At 40.2% G+C, this 20,197-nt stretch overlaps 1 protein-coding gene and 1 pseudogene across 1 annotated transcript; both read right to left on the reverse strand.

Moving 5' to 3' along the window:
• Positions 1-932: 932 nt before the first annotated feature.
• Positions 933-13,654, reverse strand: LOC139376932 (1-acyl-sn-glycerol-3-phosphate acyltransferase epsilon-like). The gene is made up of 8 exons (XM_071119943.1): positions 12,874-13,654; positions 11,792-11,861; positions 11,514-11,629; positions 8,771-8,860; positions 7,994-8,084; positions 5,731-5,892; positions 3,475-3,598; positions 933-2,962 (listed from the first exon to the last, which is right to left on the reverse strand). Exons 1-8 carry the CDS (start codon positions 13,090-13,092, stop codon positions 2,737-2,739), a joined length of 1,098 nt encoding a protein of 365 aa, XP_070976044.1. The 5' UTR covers positions 13,093-13,654; the 3' UTR covers positions 933-2,736.
• A 328-nt stretch (positions 13,655-13,982) lies between these two features.
• LOC139377168 (microcephalin-like) overlaps positions 13,983-20,197 on the reverse strand; it is a 32,825-nt pseudogene continuing 26,610 nt past the window's right edge.

Here is a 20,197-nt window from a genome sequence, read left to right on the forward strand (position 1 = left end):
CTTACCAAACGTTATAGTTCTCACTATGAAATTGGGTAGTTAGCGTTCTCCTGGCATCCACCAAACCCAGATTAGTCCTTCGGACTGCCAGATGGTGAAGCGTGATTCATCACACCAGAGAACGTGTTTCCACTACTCCGGAGTCCAGTGGCGGCAAAGCTTGGCATTGCGCATGGTGATAGGCTACTTGGCCATGGAAGCTCCCGACGAAAAGTTATTGCGCTGATGTTGCTTCCAGAGGTAGTTTGGAACTCAGTAGTGAGTGTTGGAACAGAGGACAGAAGATTATTTTACACACTACAGCACTCGGCGGTCCCGTTCTGTGAGCTTGTGTTGCCTACCACCTCGCGGCTGAGCCGTTGTTGCTCGTAGACATTTCCACTTCACAATAACAGCGCTTACAGTTGACCAGAGCAGCTCAAGCAGAGCTGAAATTTGACAAACTGACTTGGTGGAAAGGTGGTGTCCTATGACGGTGCCACGTTGAAAGTCACTGAGCTCTTCAGTACGGGCCAATTCTACTTCCAAAGTATGTCTATGGAGATTGGCTGTGTGCTTGATTTTATACACCCGTCAGCAATGGTGTGGCTGAAATAGCCAAATCCACTAATTTGAAGGGGCATCCACATACTTTTGTAGATGTGTATGATAAAACAACTTCAAAGAAAACTGAATTTAAAAGTATACTTGAAACAAACTCCAAAGTGAATAATAAAATACCTTTGGAACAGAGTGGAATAGCAACATCTGTGATTATGAACATTTTATACCACGACATTGGGTAAACATTTTGCACTGTATATGGGTGTGTTTGGTAGCCACAATGTATTTTTTGACCAGTGACATACAAAAGCATTACACATTACTGTAATAACAGAATAAAAAGACTTGTAGCTTTGAGCCAGAGTATGAAAAAGACAACATGGACAATAAACTCTTACTTGATGAAACACCAAGAGGTACTTTATTTACAAAAGGAAATAAAAACTAAAACATATTACTTTTGTTTCTCAAAATCAAGTCCTTTAAAAACAATATTCAACCACATACTACTGACACCAAAAGCTCATAACTGAAGACAATTACACCAATAAACTATGCTGTGCAAAACAGTTCCAGTGCTGTCCAGTAGATGGAGTCCCAGTGCAGTCCTCTGGGTGGAAGCTGAGGACTAACTCCTCTGGTAGAAGGCACACATTTCTGGGTTCAATTGGCACAATAGTGTCTACCAGAATTGTTTGATTATTTACAATCAGTTTTTTTAATCAAGTTGACAGAATTAAACAAAATAAATTGAATGAATGAACGTTTTTAAACTATTGCCATTCCACTGTTATTAAAGGAAGGATATGTAAATGAGACCTTGGTATGGCAGGTGTAATTACCATGGGCTAATTTAATCCATATTGGAAGACCACTTTAATTATTCAATAAAATAAGAATACCAACATGTAAAGTGACAACAGTTGAAAAAGTTGTTTTCATTATGAAAAATTATGGACATACAGTATATTACTGTTTTTAGAATAGTTTACGCATATTATACAGTTGACTTTGTAAACAAAGGAATATGAATTCTATATTGTGATACACTACAATTGGCCTTCTCAATATATAGCTCTCTACCTTTTGTGTAATCTGTAACATGGCAAAGGCAGCATATACAAAAATGACTCTGTAACAAGCTCTTTAGGTCAATTAAAAAATACAATATTGGTTCCTCAGGTACAGCTGACCTGATTACAGATACATTCCTCCAACTAAAACACTTGTTTGATACCCCTGCACTTGTATAGAGTTTGGCAACAATTTGTGGAACTTTTGCAAAAACTCAAACAAAGCACATATACAGCAGACACGTTGTAACCGGGCAATAAAAAGGAGAACTTTAAACACATGGCTAAGTAACCATCACTTAGACCTAAACACTCCATCAACCTCAATAATGTATTAATTGGACAATTGAATAAACACTTATCACTCTTTTTTGCAATGAGAACTTTTGTAATTAGTACTGAAAATTAAATCTGCTCTCTAATGCTGGGTTCACATGCTCCTCGGAATAAGAAACTCTAAAGTATCTTACTGGAAAGATCAGAGGACGATGCATGTTATCTCCCCTCTCCTATTTCCTACTTGAATGCTCATAAATAACTTTTTGGACATTGTCAACGCAGAGTTATGAACATTCTGAGAGTTTCTCAGTCCCGAGTTGTTAATAATTCCAAGAGCACATGAACACAGCATATCATCTCAAACAGAGCGCTGAACCCCAACTCTGGTAAACTCATGTTGAAAAGGGATGCTGGACACTGGATATGCAAAAGCACAGAATTTAATTATGTAATAGGCTAAACGGTATAGGGAATAAAATCTGTCTATTCATACTTTATGGCTGAGATAAAAGGGGGAAATTCAAGGACAGAAATACATACAATATCCCCATTTCTATTTTTCTCACCTTATCTGGTTGCAAGTTGATGCACACAACCATAGAGCAATGAAGCAGCAGCACAAGAAACAAAACCACTTCTCTATCCATCTCCTTATCTCTCTTCTTACAGCTGTTAGGTAGGCAATGAGCCATCCATTTGGACAGAATTCTAGAAGAACCAAACCTTAACAGCAACAAGTGCTTTGTTTCGAAAAACATACGCCCCCTGCCTGATGGGTGATTGAAAGGGCAAGGTCTTTCCATAGCCATAGCAGACGGCATTGATGACCACCATGAGAATCCTATGGACTAACATTCACCCAGAGCCATCCCAACAGAGTCCCATACACCCAGGTTCGGACATAGAGTTTCCTGCCAGACTCTGTCAACAGCATTGGCAGTGTTAGCCCGCCCAAAAACAGCAGCGATGGCAACGTCTTCGTAATGCTCAGATGGGACCTTTGACCTTCTCCCGGGAATCTGCCTTTTTTGTCTGGATCCTCAGACTCATAGAAAGTAGTCAACATCCTGTGGCGAAAAAGAGAAGGATCCCTTTAGAGTTAAAGCATATCCCCAGCTCATGTCTAATCAGCCAATCATGGCAATTTATAACTGTTATTGTTAGTAAGTTGTAGGGTTGCAAAATTCCAGTAACCTTACCCAAAATTCCCAGGTTTTCCAGTAATTCTGGTGGAAAGATTCCCGTAATTTAGTGAGAATAACCACGAAATCCAGAATCCTCCAACCAGGATTTCTGTAAAACCCGGCATTTTACTGGAATTATGCAACCCTAGTCAGTGTACACTTCATGTGCATCAACACATTATTAAATTAGTTATCAAAGCAGACTAGCTCCAGCATCCTTAAACCTGATATTGCAGTCCACCATTTGAGTAGTTGAAGTGCTGCCGGCATTTCAGATTAATTTCAGATACATTTTCTTAACATGAACTCAACCTTGGCCTAAATGTGGAATGGTGCATCGGTCTGTGTCGTAATGTCAGACAGGGTTAGAAAGAGGGTGGTAAGAGGACACTCACTGGTCCTTGATCTCAAATCGCTCGTGCAGCCACCTGCGGAAAAACACAGACTCCGGAGGAATTTCCTTCACGTCCACACGTTCAAAGTGGATGTGAACTCTGGGACATTCCTTACACAGGAATTCTGTCAAACAGAGAAAACATGAATGAGAGAGAAAACATGAATGAGAGACAAAACAACATCAGGAAGACCATAGCAGCCAAAGACCACGTAGCAATCAAATTGTGTTTGTGAATGAGGCACTACGTAGGTCCAGATACAGTATCTTATGGGATCTGAACTTCCGTCCTCTTAACTCCAAAAACAGGAATTAAGTGACTACAGCTTCCACAGAGGTGTGTTTACAAAACACTGTACAATCTGAGCAGGATTTGAATGACCAGCTTAAAAACTATAGTTTCATCAAAAGCCTTGCCTGCTCTGTTTTTCTTACAGGCCCTCAGATTAGCCTATAGGCCTATTCTTAATCATAGTACCCATTTGGCATTTTCATATGACTCATCCAATCAGCCAGATCTACAAGGGTAAAGCAGTGATTAAAATCATTATCCCTCACACTACACTCGTGAGGGCAATTTGTAGAAATGGAGAAACAGCTGGATAGTTTGACAAAAGCCTCCTGAGATATAAGAAAGCCCAAAGACCGCATGTCTCTTCCCAGAGGGAGAGCACTTATGACAGAAGTCAGCCTTTCCTGTGACCCATTGGAAAACATCCATTACATGGTTGATTTACACTAACTCCTGCCTTGTAAAGATGGCCAAGATGGCACAGTGATTTTAAAGCGTAGAGCTATTATCTCATGATAGACAAACGCATTACACACCAGCTCTGATTCATATGTCAAATTTCTCGAGAATTGATTTGACAAGAATGAATGCTCGGATGGTCTTCAATTCCTCTAGCTATTTTGTTCGAAAGTCATGGCGTCATCTGATAAATAGTAGAGGTCCTAACCGCAGGTGACATTTTAAAACCACTATATCAAACATCACTGACATGTTCTGATGTCATGATAATTCCATCAATGCAAGAGGGGTATTAGTCTTGAGGACTGGCAGCATTTTAAATCCTGCCACATGAAGGTTAAGAGCCAAGATAAGAGAAAAGTGGAATCCCTGCGCATGTTGTACATAACAAAACAATAACTCTGGTCAGACAGCTTAGCTGAAAGCTCCCATGGAAACATTGACGTTAAAAGTAAGCAAACAGCTGAATCTGGGGCCGTGCATCGAAACATTCCCATGGAATCATTTCAACCAAACCCCCATAACCACTGCATCAGTCATTCAATGGATATTACATTTTATTTCAGTTAATATCAACATGGGTTCACATGATACCTAGGTCGAAAATATGCAGGTTAAGACAAGGGACTGATCAATGAGGAGCATTCGAAAAGAAACGCATTCATTGAATCAGCGCTGTTGCGGATATATTGAAAATGTGACCAGCATTGGCTGTAGACAGTAAAACAGGTATGCTATCTGTTTGCTGAGTAGTTAGCTGAAATTCACTAAGACTGTGTTTATTTTCCACTTCGATGGCAAACTTTCTGTAGTGCAAACATTCACCTCCAGTCATTTTTGCTCTAAGACTGGTCCAATGAATTTGTTTATTTTCAAATGCTTCTGCATGGAATTATAACATTGTTTTAACCTTTCAGTTCAACCTAGCTTGAAACCAGGAATAGCCTGGACACCAGCCAATCAGAGCAAATGCTTGTGTGTTTTATCAATAAGGGTGAAAGATTATGGGTGACAATATTTGATTGTCAAATGATTTGATACCCATTGAGTTTGGTTGCAAAAAGGTTAACCGTTTCAGTGCGGAAAACAATCCTGGTTTCAGTTCAAACATGGTCCAATCATTTCTTCCCTCAATACAGTCATCTCAATAACATGTGAAACACTGGGAAATTAACAGGAGGTGTACTTAGACAAACATGCTTTTCTATTCTTCCCATGCTGTCTACTACCAGTACATCACTGTTTATTCCTGAACGCAACAGGATGTTTTCACACCAAAGCTTTTCAAAAACACTTTGGGAACACAGAGGAATCAAAAACACCACAACATCACACGCACTGTTTACAGGAAGCCAACTTATTTTCTGTTTCAATTAGGAGAACAATGTTATACTGATAATGAACTGAGTAACTCCAGTTGCGTGTGGGAATAAAGAGGATTATTGCATGCATCAAAATCCCCCCTTAATACCTGAAAGAACTGAATTATCTGGAACAACCTCATACCTGGCATTGATGGGGCAGGATGTCTTTTACTGCTTGTGCCCAGTGTTCCCTCATACACCACGGTGACATCATACACAGCATCAAGGTGGTCCCTCATGGTTTCTATGGCAACGTGCGAGGCTTTCATTCTTGGGGTCAGAACGTGGTCCAAGACAGCCAGTCCTGAAGGAAATTAATAGGAGAGCATTTGTTCATTTTTTTTACATTTACATCTTATCCAAAGACACTTACAGGAGCAATTAGGGTTCAGTGCCTTGCTCAAGGGCACAGACAGATTTTTCACCTAGTCAGCTCGGGATTCAAACCAGGGACCTTTCAGTTACTGGAGTTTGGTTGCAATGCTCTTAACCACTAGGCAGGCTACCTGCCGCTGTTAAATCTGTTGGTTGTGCCAAGTGACATGCAATGTTAATTATAGCAAGTTTCCAATAGCAGTGCTAAACAAGACACTGTTTCTAGTACCAGCATTTCACTTGGATCTTTCAATGAATGCCAAGAAAAAGTATAGTGTCTGGGGAATAAAGACGTCCATTCAAATGATCAGGTCACATAACCTTGACTTGTCTACCATTCAGTTATGTGAACGGTAGACAACAGTGGGCAAATTCAACGGTCAAACTATCTCATAATGACGTCTTCCAAATGTCACCCGGTTGTTGTAATCGCTGATCAGAAAGATTGTTGGCTGCATTTGAGACCAGCAATTATCTAAAACCATATATACACACAATTAATAGGTCATTTAACATGCCTGTTATTCTCCCCTGATTTAATCTTGATTGTACCCTGTCCAAAGTCCACAGGTTTTTCTTTGGGACCAACTACTACTGCATAACAAATGTGTTGTCCCATCCTGTTGTTGGTAGAATATACGTGGCACCATCACTAGGCGGCTTCCACCCGGTTACGTAACCCTGCACCTTAGAGGCTGCTGCCCTATATACATAGACTTGAAATCACTGGCCACTTTAATAATGTTTACATATTTTTGCTTTACTCATCTCATATATACACTGTATTCTTTCTACTGTATTTTAGTCTATGCCACACCGACATTGTTCATCCTAATATTTATTTATTCCTTAATTCCATTCTTTTACTTTTAAGGTTGTGTGCATTGTTGTGAATTGTTAGATATTACTGCACTGTTGGTGCTAGAAACACAAGCATTTCACTACACCCGCAATAACATCTGCTAAACATGTATATGACCAATAAAATTTGATTTGATTCTCTTTTCTCTACAATACCCCCCCCCCCCACCTTACGGCGAGCAGATCATATAGTCATGTGCCAAGCCCAAATCCCTAGAGCGGTTTACTAGGACTTAGAGGGGCAGGTGATATTTCACATTTTGATTTCAGTGACAGATTTTTCAAGTTAAATCTGTAGCTACGCACGCAAAGGACTGCAGTTTATCAAGTACCACACTGTGTATATGTTACGCTCCATGGTAATATAGCTGTGAGGGCCAAAGCAATTCATTGGGAAATCTGAAATCTGATGTACAAATGTTATAAGTTCAGACAAGGAATTATTCATTTTTATTAATATTCCACTTTAAATATTAAAAAAATAAGTATCTTATAGTAAACTATAAGTATGCTGCCAAACTAATAAATCCTACTTTATTAAACAAAGTGTCTGCCACCAAACTAATACATGCTACTTTATTAAACAAAATGTCTGCTACCAAACTAATATATTCTAATTATTAAACAAAATGTCATATGCACCAGCTTTTAAACCATTAAAATGTGCCCTTGCGAATTAGGTCTAGCAACATTATAAATCACTTATCAGCCAGCAGTAAAATATTTTTGTAATCACAAGTTAATCTTTTGCCCAATTTTTAAGCTACAGCCTCTGGGATATTTCATTAAAGCAGATCACTGGTTGGAGCTGCCAAGCTCTTGGAGCTGTACCAGAAATCCACTGACGATGAGAAAGAAATATAAAACAGCCAGGCGGCTTCTCATTTTGTCTAAGCTTCCACTCTGATGCAGTCAACAAATATTTGGGTCTTGACATTTTTACATAGATGGCAAAAAGTTAGTTGTGGGTAGAATGTATCTACTGTTATAGTAAATGGATTTTGCTTTCATGCTGCGAATTGTATTAAAAACCTTTGTAGAAGCTGAAGTACCTGTTGCAATGCATTAACATACATACTCCTCATTCATTCTTCATCCCCAAAGCTTTGCTATTAGTCATGCAAGACTACACTCGCTCTGAATCAATAATACTACATTTGAAAAAGTACCTTCTTTAGCGGAAAAAGCCTGACTGTCGCTGATCATCTTCTTGAGTTCAGGATTGTATCGGGTTCCTTCTGGGAAGATGACAAGATACATCTGCACAGAAAACAAAACAAACAGGGATGGAGTTAGGACAGGAAATCTTACAGGGCAGATCAGCACATCATTGCTCTTAAGATTAGTATACGAGTACAGTTTTACAGCAAGTTTACTAGACATCAAGGTACTGACTGGTACCCATTTCATACATCCCTGTCTATACTCTACATACCCATGGCTACACATCTGAAAACTCTGCAACTTGGGTGTCATGTAGACTAGACAAGTCATAAAAGCATGCCAAAACGCTAGCCCAGAGACCAAACAACAAGCTGTGGATCTTAGTGTCCTGGGAAAAAGTTATTTGGCAACAGCTGTCCTTCCTGATATAGACTAGACACAGAAACATTTAGAAGGGACATGTCAGTGACCAAAAAGGCCATTATAAATATTTCAGTTGGTTTCATGTATTTTGTATCTTTTAGAATACCAATGCTCTTTAAAAAAAATGACAATTTGGATAATGTAAGAGCATGAACTGACAGCCCATCAATAGAATCCATTTGAATGAAGTGACAGTATTAAACATTCATTTTGTTGGCAGCCATGTAAAAAGTTATAGGCTGCAATGCAAAAAAACATGCAAATATAATAATTATTATATATATATATTTTTTTTTTAATGTTTTTTGGAAGGAAATAACATTCACAGACAGTTGTCAGTGTGCTCCATAAATACTTACTGGTGTTCCCAACACTGTCTGTGAAGAGAGCTTCTTTTTCATTGCCTTCTCGTCAAACTTTGCACTTCGCTTCACGTAGACACCTCCATGCTAAAAAAAAAAAGAAGAGAAAATGTACACAAAACAGGCTTAAATGAATCATACCAATAAGCACAACACACATAACATATCTTTGACATTGCAAAAATCTTTCAGATTTTGTGTGACCAAAGTGTAATAATTTGTTGTTTGGGGGGTGGGGGGGGGGGGGTCGTTACAGGTATAATATTTAAATTTATTTAATTTTATTTATTTCACCTTTATTTAACCAGGTAGGCAAGTTGAGAACAAGTTCTCATTTACAATTACGACCTGGCCAAGATAAAGCAAAGCAGTTCGACACATACAACAACACACATGGAGTAAAACAAACACAGTCAATAATACAGTAGAAAAATAAGTCTATATACAATGTGAGCAAATGAGGTGAGAAGGGAGATAAAGGAAAAAAAGGCCATGGTGGCAAAGTAAATACAATATAGCAAGTAAAAAAATGGAATTGTAGATTTGCAGTGGAAGAACGTGCAAAGTAGAAATAATGGGGTGCAATTGAGCTAAATAAATATATAAATACAGTAGGGGAAGAGGTAGTTGTTTGGGCTAAAGTATAGATGGGCTATGTACAGGTGCAGTAATCTGTGAGCTGCTCTGACAGCTGGTGCTTAAAGCTAGTGAGGGAGATAAGTGTTTCCAGTTTCAGAGATGTTTGTAGTTCATTCCAGTCATTGGCAGCAGAGAACTGGAAGGAGAGGCAGCCAAAGGAGGAATTGGCTTCGGGGGTGACCAGAGAGATATACCTGCTGGAGCGCGTACTACAGATGGGTGCTGCTAGGGTGACCAGCGAGCTGAGATAAGGGGTGCCTTTACCTAGCAGGGTCTTGTAGATGACCTGGAGCCAGTGGGTTTGGCGACGAGTATGAAGCGAGGGCCAGCCAACGAGAGTGTACAGGTCGCAGTGGTGGGTAGTGTATGGGGCTTTGGTGACAAAATGCATGGCACTGTGATAGACTGCATCCAATTTATTGAGTAGGGTATTGGAAGCTATTTTGTAAATGACATCGCCGAAGTCGAGGATCGGTAGGATGGTCAGTTTTACGAGGGTATGTTTGGCAGCATGAGTGAAGGATGCTTTGTTGCGAAATAGGAAGTCATTCTAGATTTAACTTTGGATTGGAGATGTTTGATGTGAGTCTTGAAGGAGAATTTACAGTCTAACCAGACACCTAGGTATTTGTAGTTGTCCACATATTCTAAGTCAGAACCGTCCAGAGTAGTGATGCTGGACGGGCGGGCAGGTGCAGGCAGCGATCGGTTGAAGAGCATGCATTTGGTTTTACTTGCATTTAAGAGCAGTTGGAGGGCACAGAAGGAGAGTGTATGTCATTGATGCTCGTCTGGAGGGTTGTTAACACAGTGTCCAAAGAATGGCCAGAAGTATACAGAATGGTGTCGTCTGCGTAGAGGTGGATCAGAGACTCACCAGCAGCAAGAGCGACATCATTGATGCATACAGAGAAGAGAGTCGGCCCAAGAATTGAACCTTGTGGCACCCCCATGGAAACTGCCAGAGGCCCGGACAACAGGCCCTCCGATTTGACACACTGAACTCTATCAGAGAAGTAGTTGGTGAACCAGGCAAGGCAATCATTTAAGAAACCAAGGCTATCGAGTCTGCCGATGAGGATGTGGTGATTGACAGAGTGGAAAGCCTTGGCCAGGTCAATGAATACGGCTGCACAGTATTGTTTCTTATCGATGGTGGTTAAGATATCGTTTAGGACCTTGAGCGTGGCTGAGGTGCACCCATGACCAGCTCTGAAACCAGATTGGATAGCGGAGAAGGTGCGGTGGGATTCAAAATGGTCAGTAATCTGTTTGTTGACTTAGCTTTCAAAGACCTTAGAAAGGCAGGGTAGGATAGATATAGGTCTGTAGCAGTTTGGGTCAAGAGTGTCCCCCCCTTCGAAGAGGGGGATGACCGCAGCTGCTTTCCAATCTTTGGAAATCTCAGAAAGAGAGGTTGAACAGGCTAGTAATAGGGGTTGCAACAATTTTGGCAGATAATTTTAGAAAGAAAGGGTCCAGATTGTATAGCCCGGCTGATTTGTAGGGGTCCAGATTTTACAGCTCTTTCAGAACATCAGCTGACTGGATTTGGGAGAAGGAGAAATGGGGAAGGCATGGGCGAGTTGCTGTGGGGGGGGTGCAGTGCTGTTGACCGGGGTAGGGGTAGCCAGGTGGAAAGCATGGCCAGCCGTAGAAAAAAGTTTATTGAAATTCTCAATTATAGTGGATTTATCGGTGGTGACAGAGTTTCCTATCCTCCGTACAATGGGCAGCTGGGAGGAGGTGTTCTTATTCTCCATGGACTTTACAGTGTCCCAGAACTTTTTTGAGTTTGTGTTGCAGGAAGCACATTTCTGCTTGAAAAAGCTGGCCTTGGCTTTTCTAACTGCCTGTGTATATTGGTTTCTAACCTCCCTGAAAAGTTGCATATCACAGGGGCTGTTCGATGAATCTAATTTCATATTCAGTTAATTTATTTTTCATTCATTATTTCACACACAGTACCTGGGGGCTGCCACTCAGATGAAGAAAAAAAAAACATTAAAAAGGTACATAACTAAAGTATTCATAAGAAGTAATAAATTCAGTACGTATAGAAAAAAGACAAAGGCCTACATATTTTACATGAATATATTACCTGAGAGAAATACCATCCGTACAATGGGAGCCACTTCAGACCATCTTTCAGGACATATCTCACATGGCCAAGTGCTTTCTGCCTAATGGCTAACATGTCAGCAATGATCCAGTCCGCTGTATGACAAGACAATGGAAAATAAGGGTTTTAGTCCAACTGCAGTGCAAACCGCAGCGTTCTGATGAAATCCTCCAATTTTACCACATCATATGCCACTTTTATCTCAAAATGAAGAGAGATGAGTTAGTAAAACATCTTGTTGAATAGGAAAAGCTCACCTGTGCATTGATGGTTGGAAAGGTAGACCACATTCTCTTTATTCTTTGGTATGTCTCCATAAATAACAATCTAAAGGAGGAAGAATGAGCACTATTTTAGGCCTAAAAGACACCTTACCTTGATAGCATAATGAGGAACATCAGAAACAAAATGGAAGAAATTTGGGTGGTTGCCAAACTGATATAATTTGTGCCAACGTTTGTAATTAGACTTTCACCCAAGATTTTGTCGTGGAAAATCCACTTGGCGCTGAGAAATCCAATGGCACACCAGCCATGTCTCAGTTTTTTTGTTCATAAACTGTTCTCATCATCTTAATAGCCTTATACAAGCTGTTAATAATGAATCAAGAGAGTCTAAAAACTTTGTCACCTGTTCAAACACCTGAGGCATTGCTGTGCTTCATAAGATAACATGTTTGTAACAGTACAGGACTCCAGGTCTTCAATGGGTCTACTGGTATTCCTACTGTAGGCATATGTGCAATTATATCATTTTGAGAGCCATATTCAAGAACACCCACAATAAATCACCACCAGACTAGGCTTAAATAGAAAACACCAAGATGAACGACAAAAGGGTGGCTGTGAAGTTACCTATTTGACTGATCAGACAAACACTGATAAACCGAGTGGCGCAGTGGTCTAAGGCACTGCATCTCAGTGCTAGAGGCATCACTACATCTGGTCCGATTCCAGGCTGTATCACAACCGGATGTGATTGGGAGTCCCATAGGGTGGTGCACAATTGGCCCAGCGTCGTCCTGGTTAGGCCGGAGTAGGCCGTCGTTGTAAATAAGAATTTGTTCTTAACTTACTTGCCCAGTTAAATTAAATAAAAATATTTAAAAAACTGATGAAGAAAAAACAGCATACCACAGGTAAAACTGGATGCCTTATGCAATGTCCCAGACATTTGATCTCTAGTACTGGCCAAGTAGCCTGGCACTAATGACAACCACACACCATTAGACCTAATACTTTCTCTGGTGACATCATGTAATAACATGTCACCATACAAGATACTTCACAAGCTGTAAGTCAGTGTATCCTTAAACTAAGTGAAATGTATGCCTACTCACCTCCACCCCGGTATAGTTTTCAAAGAAAAAGAGGACGAGGCTCTGGTAGATGTTATAGAGGTGGTCGTCCATCCTGCGGAATATTCTTGATGGTAGGAATGCCGAAATCAAGCGACAAGCACCCCATGACAGTATATAAGCCGGAGCTGTGCCTATCATAACGGCTGCAGGAAACCAGTACCGCAACGAGTACGTGTGCACAACAAGGGAGAGCAGCATTCTGTACTGCGTAATAGCTTGTTCAAGTAGCGATAACTAACGTTACAAGATATCTGGTATCTTAATACCAGACAGCACTTTCACTTCTTCTCTGTTGACCGTTATTTGTAAACTGTCAAAGCAAGAGATAGCTAACGCGGTTAGCGGAAGCTTGACAGCCACCCCAAATTATCGCAGTGAGAAGTTGCAAATGTAGAAAAAAAGCATAACGTTATAGTAATACCACATGTCAATGTTATGCATATCGCAAAAGTTCAACGTAACAACTAGCAAACGACCTCGAATCTCCGATAGCCACCTAACTTTACCTAGCTAAACGGCTAACGGTAGCTTTCGCCGAGGCTAGCTACAAGCTTTCGCTAAACACTGCTCAACGGGCCCATGAACCAAGAGATTAAACGCTGTCTTAAAAAATAACGGTTTAAACTACATTGGTAAATCACAACTACATGCTCAGAATCTAAGTTCTCCTTGGCCCACAGTTAAGTTTTAACTTCGATTCAAAAACTGCCTCTACCATGGAGTCCATGGTGTAATGGGGCGGAACTCGTAAGCCACTTACCAACATCTTGCAAGCTGATTGGTTTAAAGAAGAGTTCTGAAGTGGTGGTTGCTAAGAGTGGACAGTTGCTAACTTGCTGGTGTCAGTCTGAGGTATTAAACAGCAGTGCCAGGTGCTCGCTGCAGTAAAGCAAGGTCTGCTTAAAATGCTCTGAGTTTGCAAGCTATTTCTGTAGTAGTGTGTGTCTGATATGTGATCTGCAGTATATCTTGAAGGTAAATGACTGAGTGAATGTCAAATGGATGAAAGCACTAGTCTGGTCCCTGTATCAGTTTGTTGTTTAAATAACCATCTTTGATGCACAGCAAACTCCAAGTCCAACCTCATATTACTGGGATTTCCATACCAAGAAATATGGAAGTTGCTTTAGATGTGTGATACAATCTAAAGGAAAAAGGAAGTAAAGTCATGTGGTTGTTTAAAAAGCATAATGAGACGGAGAATAAACTTCACATTTCCCATAAATATTCTAAACCAAAGCTAAATGCTAATACCACACTGTCAAATACAAATCGCATCAAATATACTGTCAGTGGTGGAAAAAGTACCAAAATTCTCATATTTGAGTAAAAGTAAAATACTATTTGAATAAAAGTCAAAGTATTTGGTTTTAAATATACTTAAGTATCAAATGTAACGAGTACTTTTGGGTGGTAGGGAGAATGTATGGAGTAAAAAGTACATTATTTTCTTTAGGAATGTAGTGAAGTAAAAGTAAAAGTTGTCAAAAATAAAAAATAGTAAAGTACAGATACCCCAAAAATACTTAATAAGTAGTACTTTCAAGTATGTTTACCTAAGTACTTTACACCACTGTATACTGTATAGATCTATCTATTACAGCAGCATGAATCACAAGGATAAACTATGAATGTAACTTTTTCTTAACTCTTTATACTCAGGGGAATTACCCTATATGGACAGGGAGGGGTACATTTAAATGTTTCTAACAGAAAAAAATATGAGATGCATACAGTATGCATAACCATGGTAGCAATTGAAAAGGGAACAATTTTGAGATAATGGGGAAATTATCAGAACAAGTGTGAAGACACAACAGTTCATCTGACAAGGCCAAATCCTAACACTACACTCTTAATTTTATGTGCATTCTACTTGTAGTCTACATGAGTTCTCGAACAGAAATGGGAAATTCCAATTTTTACTCACAGGTGTGTGGTTTGCTTGTATGACATCACATCCTGCTTTTGATTTACAGCCCTCACCTTGACAACAGCACAATATGCAAAGGTAACCCAATTTGCGGGAAGGACGGGGGCAACTTGTTGCGGGTGCTACAGCTGCTTAGAATGTCTGTCAGTTAAATCCCGCCGTAAAGCAGAGACCCAGAGCCCGCTCTCACATAATGTATAGTATGTTAGTGTTCAGCCACTGTATTCCCATTTAAGCGCTTATCAGTGACCAAATATGCCATTTTCAACCTGTATACGTGATGCAGTGTTAAGGGCTACATATTAATTAACACTGGGCTGACATCTTACCCAGCACCCACTGCTCAGAGAGAATCCTGCTCCCATCTGGTCTCTTGCCTTTGTACTCCCCCATGCAGAGGCCTGCAAGCCGGACCGTTTTGAAGACTGTGCCCCCAAACAGCTCGATAAGCTCCACCAGGCTGTGGGTTGGGGGCTGGGCGTCCCGGGAGACAAACATTGCAGGCTGACCCAGGAACAGGTCCTGCTGGCACTCCCCTGCAGACAGGAGCTGCTTCAGTTTACAGATTTGGGAGGAGAGACATGACAGGGTCTAAGGTGGTATGTATTTTCCCGGAAGGGGGAGTTGTTTGCAGTGGGTTTTTTTTAGAGCCCTTAATATAGCTAAAAGAGTAGTTATTCAGCAATGTACATTTTGTATATGTATTGTGTGTTTGGCTGACCATTAGTTGTCACAACCAGTGTGTTGCAGTGTTCTCTTTTCACAAGGAGAGGGCAGAAAAACACCTTGAATTTGTAAACAAGTCTTCCTTTAGTCTATATAGGGATAACCACATTTCATACAAACAGAGCTGCTGTCATCACCTGTATAATCAAATACCCTCCAAAAGGCTTGACCCCTATCTGACCCCAAATCTCACCCAGTCTAGTATTTCTCCACTTGAACAATCTACTAACTTGGTATCTTGACAAATGTTGAATTTAAATAAATCATATGTGAAAAACAACACGATATGTGAAAGGGATTTGAGGTTTGAATTGAAAATGAACATCTGCCTGCCAGAGTGAACCATAAAACCTCTTAGCAGTAAAATAATGTTATAACAGGAGTCATGATGAATGATGATTACATGTGGTTTTTGTAATCTGGGGCCATGCTTATTGACTTGTAATGATTGAAAATATGAACAGGCTACCCACACGGAAAAAAATAAATCCACTCATTTTGTTTACTGCTTTCCATTGTGTCATTTGAGCAATGGATTTAATGTCTTGGGTTTATAACGATGCACATTTTGGGGGTCCGACAAGGGGTAGAACAGGGTACATATATTAAGCGTAATCTAAAAGGTGATCCCCTACTCAGACCAGGTAGACATTTATATTTCACTATGAGGACACGTTGGTCACCCTGGACTCCAGTCCACATCTCTGTGTAAGCAACAGCCCTTATCCACAGCCTCTAGGGGTGGACAAATAGCCCTTCTCCACAGCCTCTAGGGGTGGATGACATTGGCTGACACAGCTCATAGCTTGCAGTTGTGTCGAGTAATACATCAAAGATTCAATAAAATGCCATTCTCTGCGCCTGGTTTGACTTCCTTGGGCTGCTGTCCAGGCTGTCCATCCTCATTGCCCGAGAGCACTGAATGAGAACATACAGGCAGTCTTCGCTGACATTGTGCTCCGTCTTAAGACTACAGAGTGGGGTTCTAAGCTACAGGGGATGTTTGGAGTGCTGCTCCAATCTGGCACTCATCCATAAAGCAGCAGAAAACAGGCTTTACCTTGAATTAGACCTTTTGGACGTTTTTTTTTTGGTAGGCCATTCTCAGACTTTAAAGCATGTTGGTCCTCCTCTCTACATAGCAGGAGCCTTTTTATCACTAATACCATATAATAACATATTGGTCAAATTGTTCAAAGGGTGAGTGAACGGAGCATTAAAGTACATTGTTCACTTCATGGGGCGTGATACTTGGGGTGGATTAATAATGAAGACATGAGGATTATCAGTGAAAACTGTGTCTTTCATCAGGGAACACTGATTTGAATCAAGTGAAGCATTGATTCTCAAGAGATTTGTGACAAGAGACTTAGGCTACATCTCAAAAGGAGCATTGCAATTGGTTGAATATCAATCAGGAGACATCTCGTATTATTTGAAGTAGGCTAACTGTGGCATATACAGCTGGCAAAAATTGACACTCAATATAACTTTAAACTCATTAGTCACGCCACAATATTTAGCATAAACCTCAACCCTAAACAAAGTCTGTCTGTGTAAAGTTATTACTCTGAACAAATGTATCGTCTTTACAGATGTAGGATCTTAGTTGTATCACCCTGTTGTTGCAGGAAATCTCCTGAAAAGCAGAAAATGCTAAATTGTAGTGTATTCAAGGTTCAAAAGGGCTTGTAAAGTTTGTAATTTCCTATTGCTGTAGGATTGTTTTTTTGCTGTGAGAAACAGGTCAAATTAAGATCCTATATATATATGTATCAATCTATATTGGAAAATATGGTGTGTGTTGGTGTGGAGGGGGGTTGGATTTCTTTCAAATTATGTTCTTTTGGAAATGTAATTCGTCTTTACACTCTCCTTTTATGACATTTTAAGTTATTCCGTGGCTGTCAAAATGTTGGTTGTTGTTAACAAAAATTCAGAAAATGAAACACATCGAGTTTGTGGTTTTTCTACAATTGGGTTCCAATCTAAAACAGCTGCTTGGCAGATTCTGCGCAGTCAAACGAGTCACAAAAACAGTCCTCAAAAAAGGTGACAGTTGGGTTTACTTTATGAGAAGGTTAAGCTACAACAGCTGATCAAAATCACAGGTTTGCAGTAACTAGACATTAAATTAAAGTTTTTTAAATCTCATGAGTCAAATAAATGAATGATTATTGAGAGACCAAGAATAATCTTAACAAGTTTAAGGTCTCTTCTTTCGTCAGCTGGGTCCAACAGAAATTCGACTTACGCTTTGTCCCAACCCCTCCGAAAGACACGCATATACAGGTTGGAGAGGTTTTTTATTTTTATTTATTTATTTTACCTTTATTTAACTAGGCAAGTCAGTTAAGAACAAATTCTTATTTTCAATGACGGCATAGGAACAGCGGGTTAACTGCCTGTTCAGGGGCAGAACGACAGATTTGTACCTTGTCAACTCGGGGGTTTGAACTTGCAACCTTCCGGTTACTAGTCCAACGCTCTAACCACTAGGCTACCCTTCCGCCCCAGGTGCAGGGGGCTGCCACACTGAGGGGCCGTGGAGCAGTTATGTGCATCTTTGAAAATAAGTTGTCTTTAATTATCTTAAAATGTGTCCTAAGAACAAACTCCTATTTCATAAACAATAAAAAACCTCTACATTATACACAACTACTACTGGTAGCGTATTGTGTTTATATAGCCTTTTAGCATCCACAAAGGAGCATGAGCGGAGGGATTGGGCTTTGGATCACAATTCCGGCATAAAATAGGCTAGGTCATTGTGTGAGTCACCTCTTTCCCCCTGATGAGCTTCCTCCAGACATGAAACGACTGACAGACAATCAGACGGCCACACATCTAATGACTTAGCGATTCAACTGGAACCCATGAACCAACTCCAGTTTTTCTGAAAGCGGCCTTCCTCTGTGGTCATCTGCTTAAAGCGTGCTGCATTTCCTTCACATTCTGTTACATCACTTCACTTCCTGTAATTCCGCTCCTTGTGTGTGCTGGGACTTGAGTATGAGTAGAAGACAAATACAATGCATTGTAACAGAAACTGATGCTTAAAAATGCACACAGAATATACCTAAAAAGGTTATATGACCTTTGGAATATTTGTAAAACCTTTGTCTCAAAGTTTTAAAAAACTGTCAGTCAAAGAGAGAGACTAACTGTTTCACCCAGAGGTGAAATATGTAGAGCTTCAGTGTTAAGGGAAATGAAGAATGAAGCTAGTGGAGCAATAGGAAGATGACCATGATGGAGAAACATCCCTGGGGTTTAAGACAAAACATCCTCCAAGCGGATTCACTTCCTTTGTAGACCACCTGCATCGCCCCGTGTGTGATATCAGCGGTTTAATATAGCTCACATCATTAGAATAGACAATGACTTGTAAAACATTTTTACTATACTTAAACAGGCTGGCTCATCTTGAAAATAATAAACGCAATACACCATAAGTCATGTTTAAATATTGCTAAATTATTTAAAAGTAATAATCAGCCTTGTGTATAAGCAAATCAGCCTCGTTATTAGTATTTTATGTTTTATGCCTGTCGTCACTAGAAGAGCTCAACTACTGAACTGAACTGCATAGAACTGAGAGGGGCTCTTGTCAGGTTTGTTAATGTGTGACCCTCACTTTGCACTGACCCAACTTGATCTCTCATCCATTCAAGCCAAAGGTTAATGTAAACCAGCTATGTTTGCCATGTGTTTCAGTATATGCACGAACAGCATTATATTAATGTCCTACATGTCAAACCACAGGACTTATTTATACATCTAGAACTCCTAAAATGTATCAAGCATGCAAGTAGATGTAGCTGTTGAGATGTCAAAATGGTAATGGTTTTTATAGCGCTTATGCACCTCCCTTCATCATGCAGCATGTCGCACTCTACTTTACCTGAAAGCCTTGAATAGCAGACCATGTAAGATCTCCCGAGGGTGACTGTACACACACACACACAACCAAAAATCAACCACTAAGTTAAAACAAAGCACACATTCCAGAGCTCATTGGCACCTTTGAAAATGAGCCAGCATAAAAACAAAAATCCTTGCCCCTCCTTGGAAGACAGACAATAAATGTTGTTGGGAAAACTATGTCCCATCCCTATGGATAAATACGTATCAAACCATGCTCCTGAATAAATCACAATATTTTAGCAGTATGGACAACGTTTTTTTTTAATACTATTTGAACCTGTCTGGTTTCAACTGCCTAGGCTACTTGGGACCGTTTTCTCCTCATGATACTCCATGCTAGTCTAAGAAAGGCTTGAGACAGGATGCAGGGATCACAGCCGCCCTGATCTGAAACGCATCCTCTTAAATCAAAGGTGGGAAAATCAAGAGGAGAACGTGGTCTGGCGACAGCCAGGCACCTCTGAGGATTCTAAGTTAACTACAGTACAATAGGCTAATAGTCAGGTAAATTACATTGACTTCAGACATGGCTACTGTGTAGTACTGTGATTATGGTAGTTTCCCAGCTGCCTGTCAACAGCAGCCAAGATCAGAGGTGATAAAGAAAAAAGAAGCGTCTTGAAAAAGGACTAGATGAAGAACCTTGACTACTTCATTCCCACACAGGAAAAAAAACAACAGGGCTCTGTGAAGGCAAGTTCAGTTTATTTTAAGTCA

The sequence above is a fragment of the Oncorhynchus clarkii genome, chromosome 20 (assembly GCF_045791955.1).
Source record: "Oncorhynchus clarkii lewisi isolate Uvic-CL-2024 chromosome 20, UVic_Ocla_1.0, whole genome shotgun sequence".
NCBI lineage: Eukaryota > Metazoa > Chordata > Actinopteri > Salmoniformes > Salmonidae > Oncorhynchus > Oncorhynchus clarkii.

Coding starts and splice junctions, on each gene's coding strand:
- LOC139376932 (XM_071119943.1), bottom strand. CDS start 13,092: ATGCTGCTCTCCCTTGTTGTGCACACGTACTCGTTGCGGTACTGGTTT. Junction 11,862..12,873: donor AAAACTATACCGGGGTGGAG/GTGAGTAGGCAT, acceptor TTCCTCCTTTAG/ATTGTTATTTATGGAGACAT. Junction 11,630..11,791: donor TTCCAACCATCAATGCACAG/GTGAGCTTTTCC, acceptor CTTGTCATACAG/CGGACTGGATCATTGCTGAC.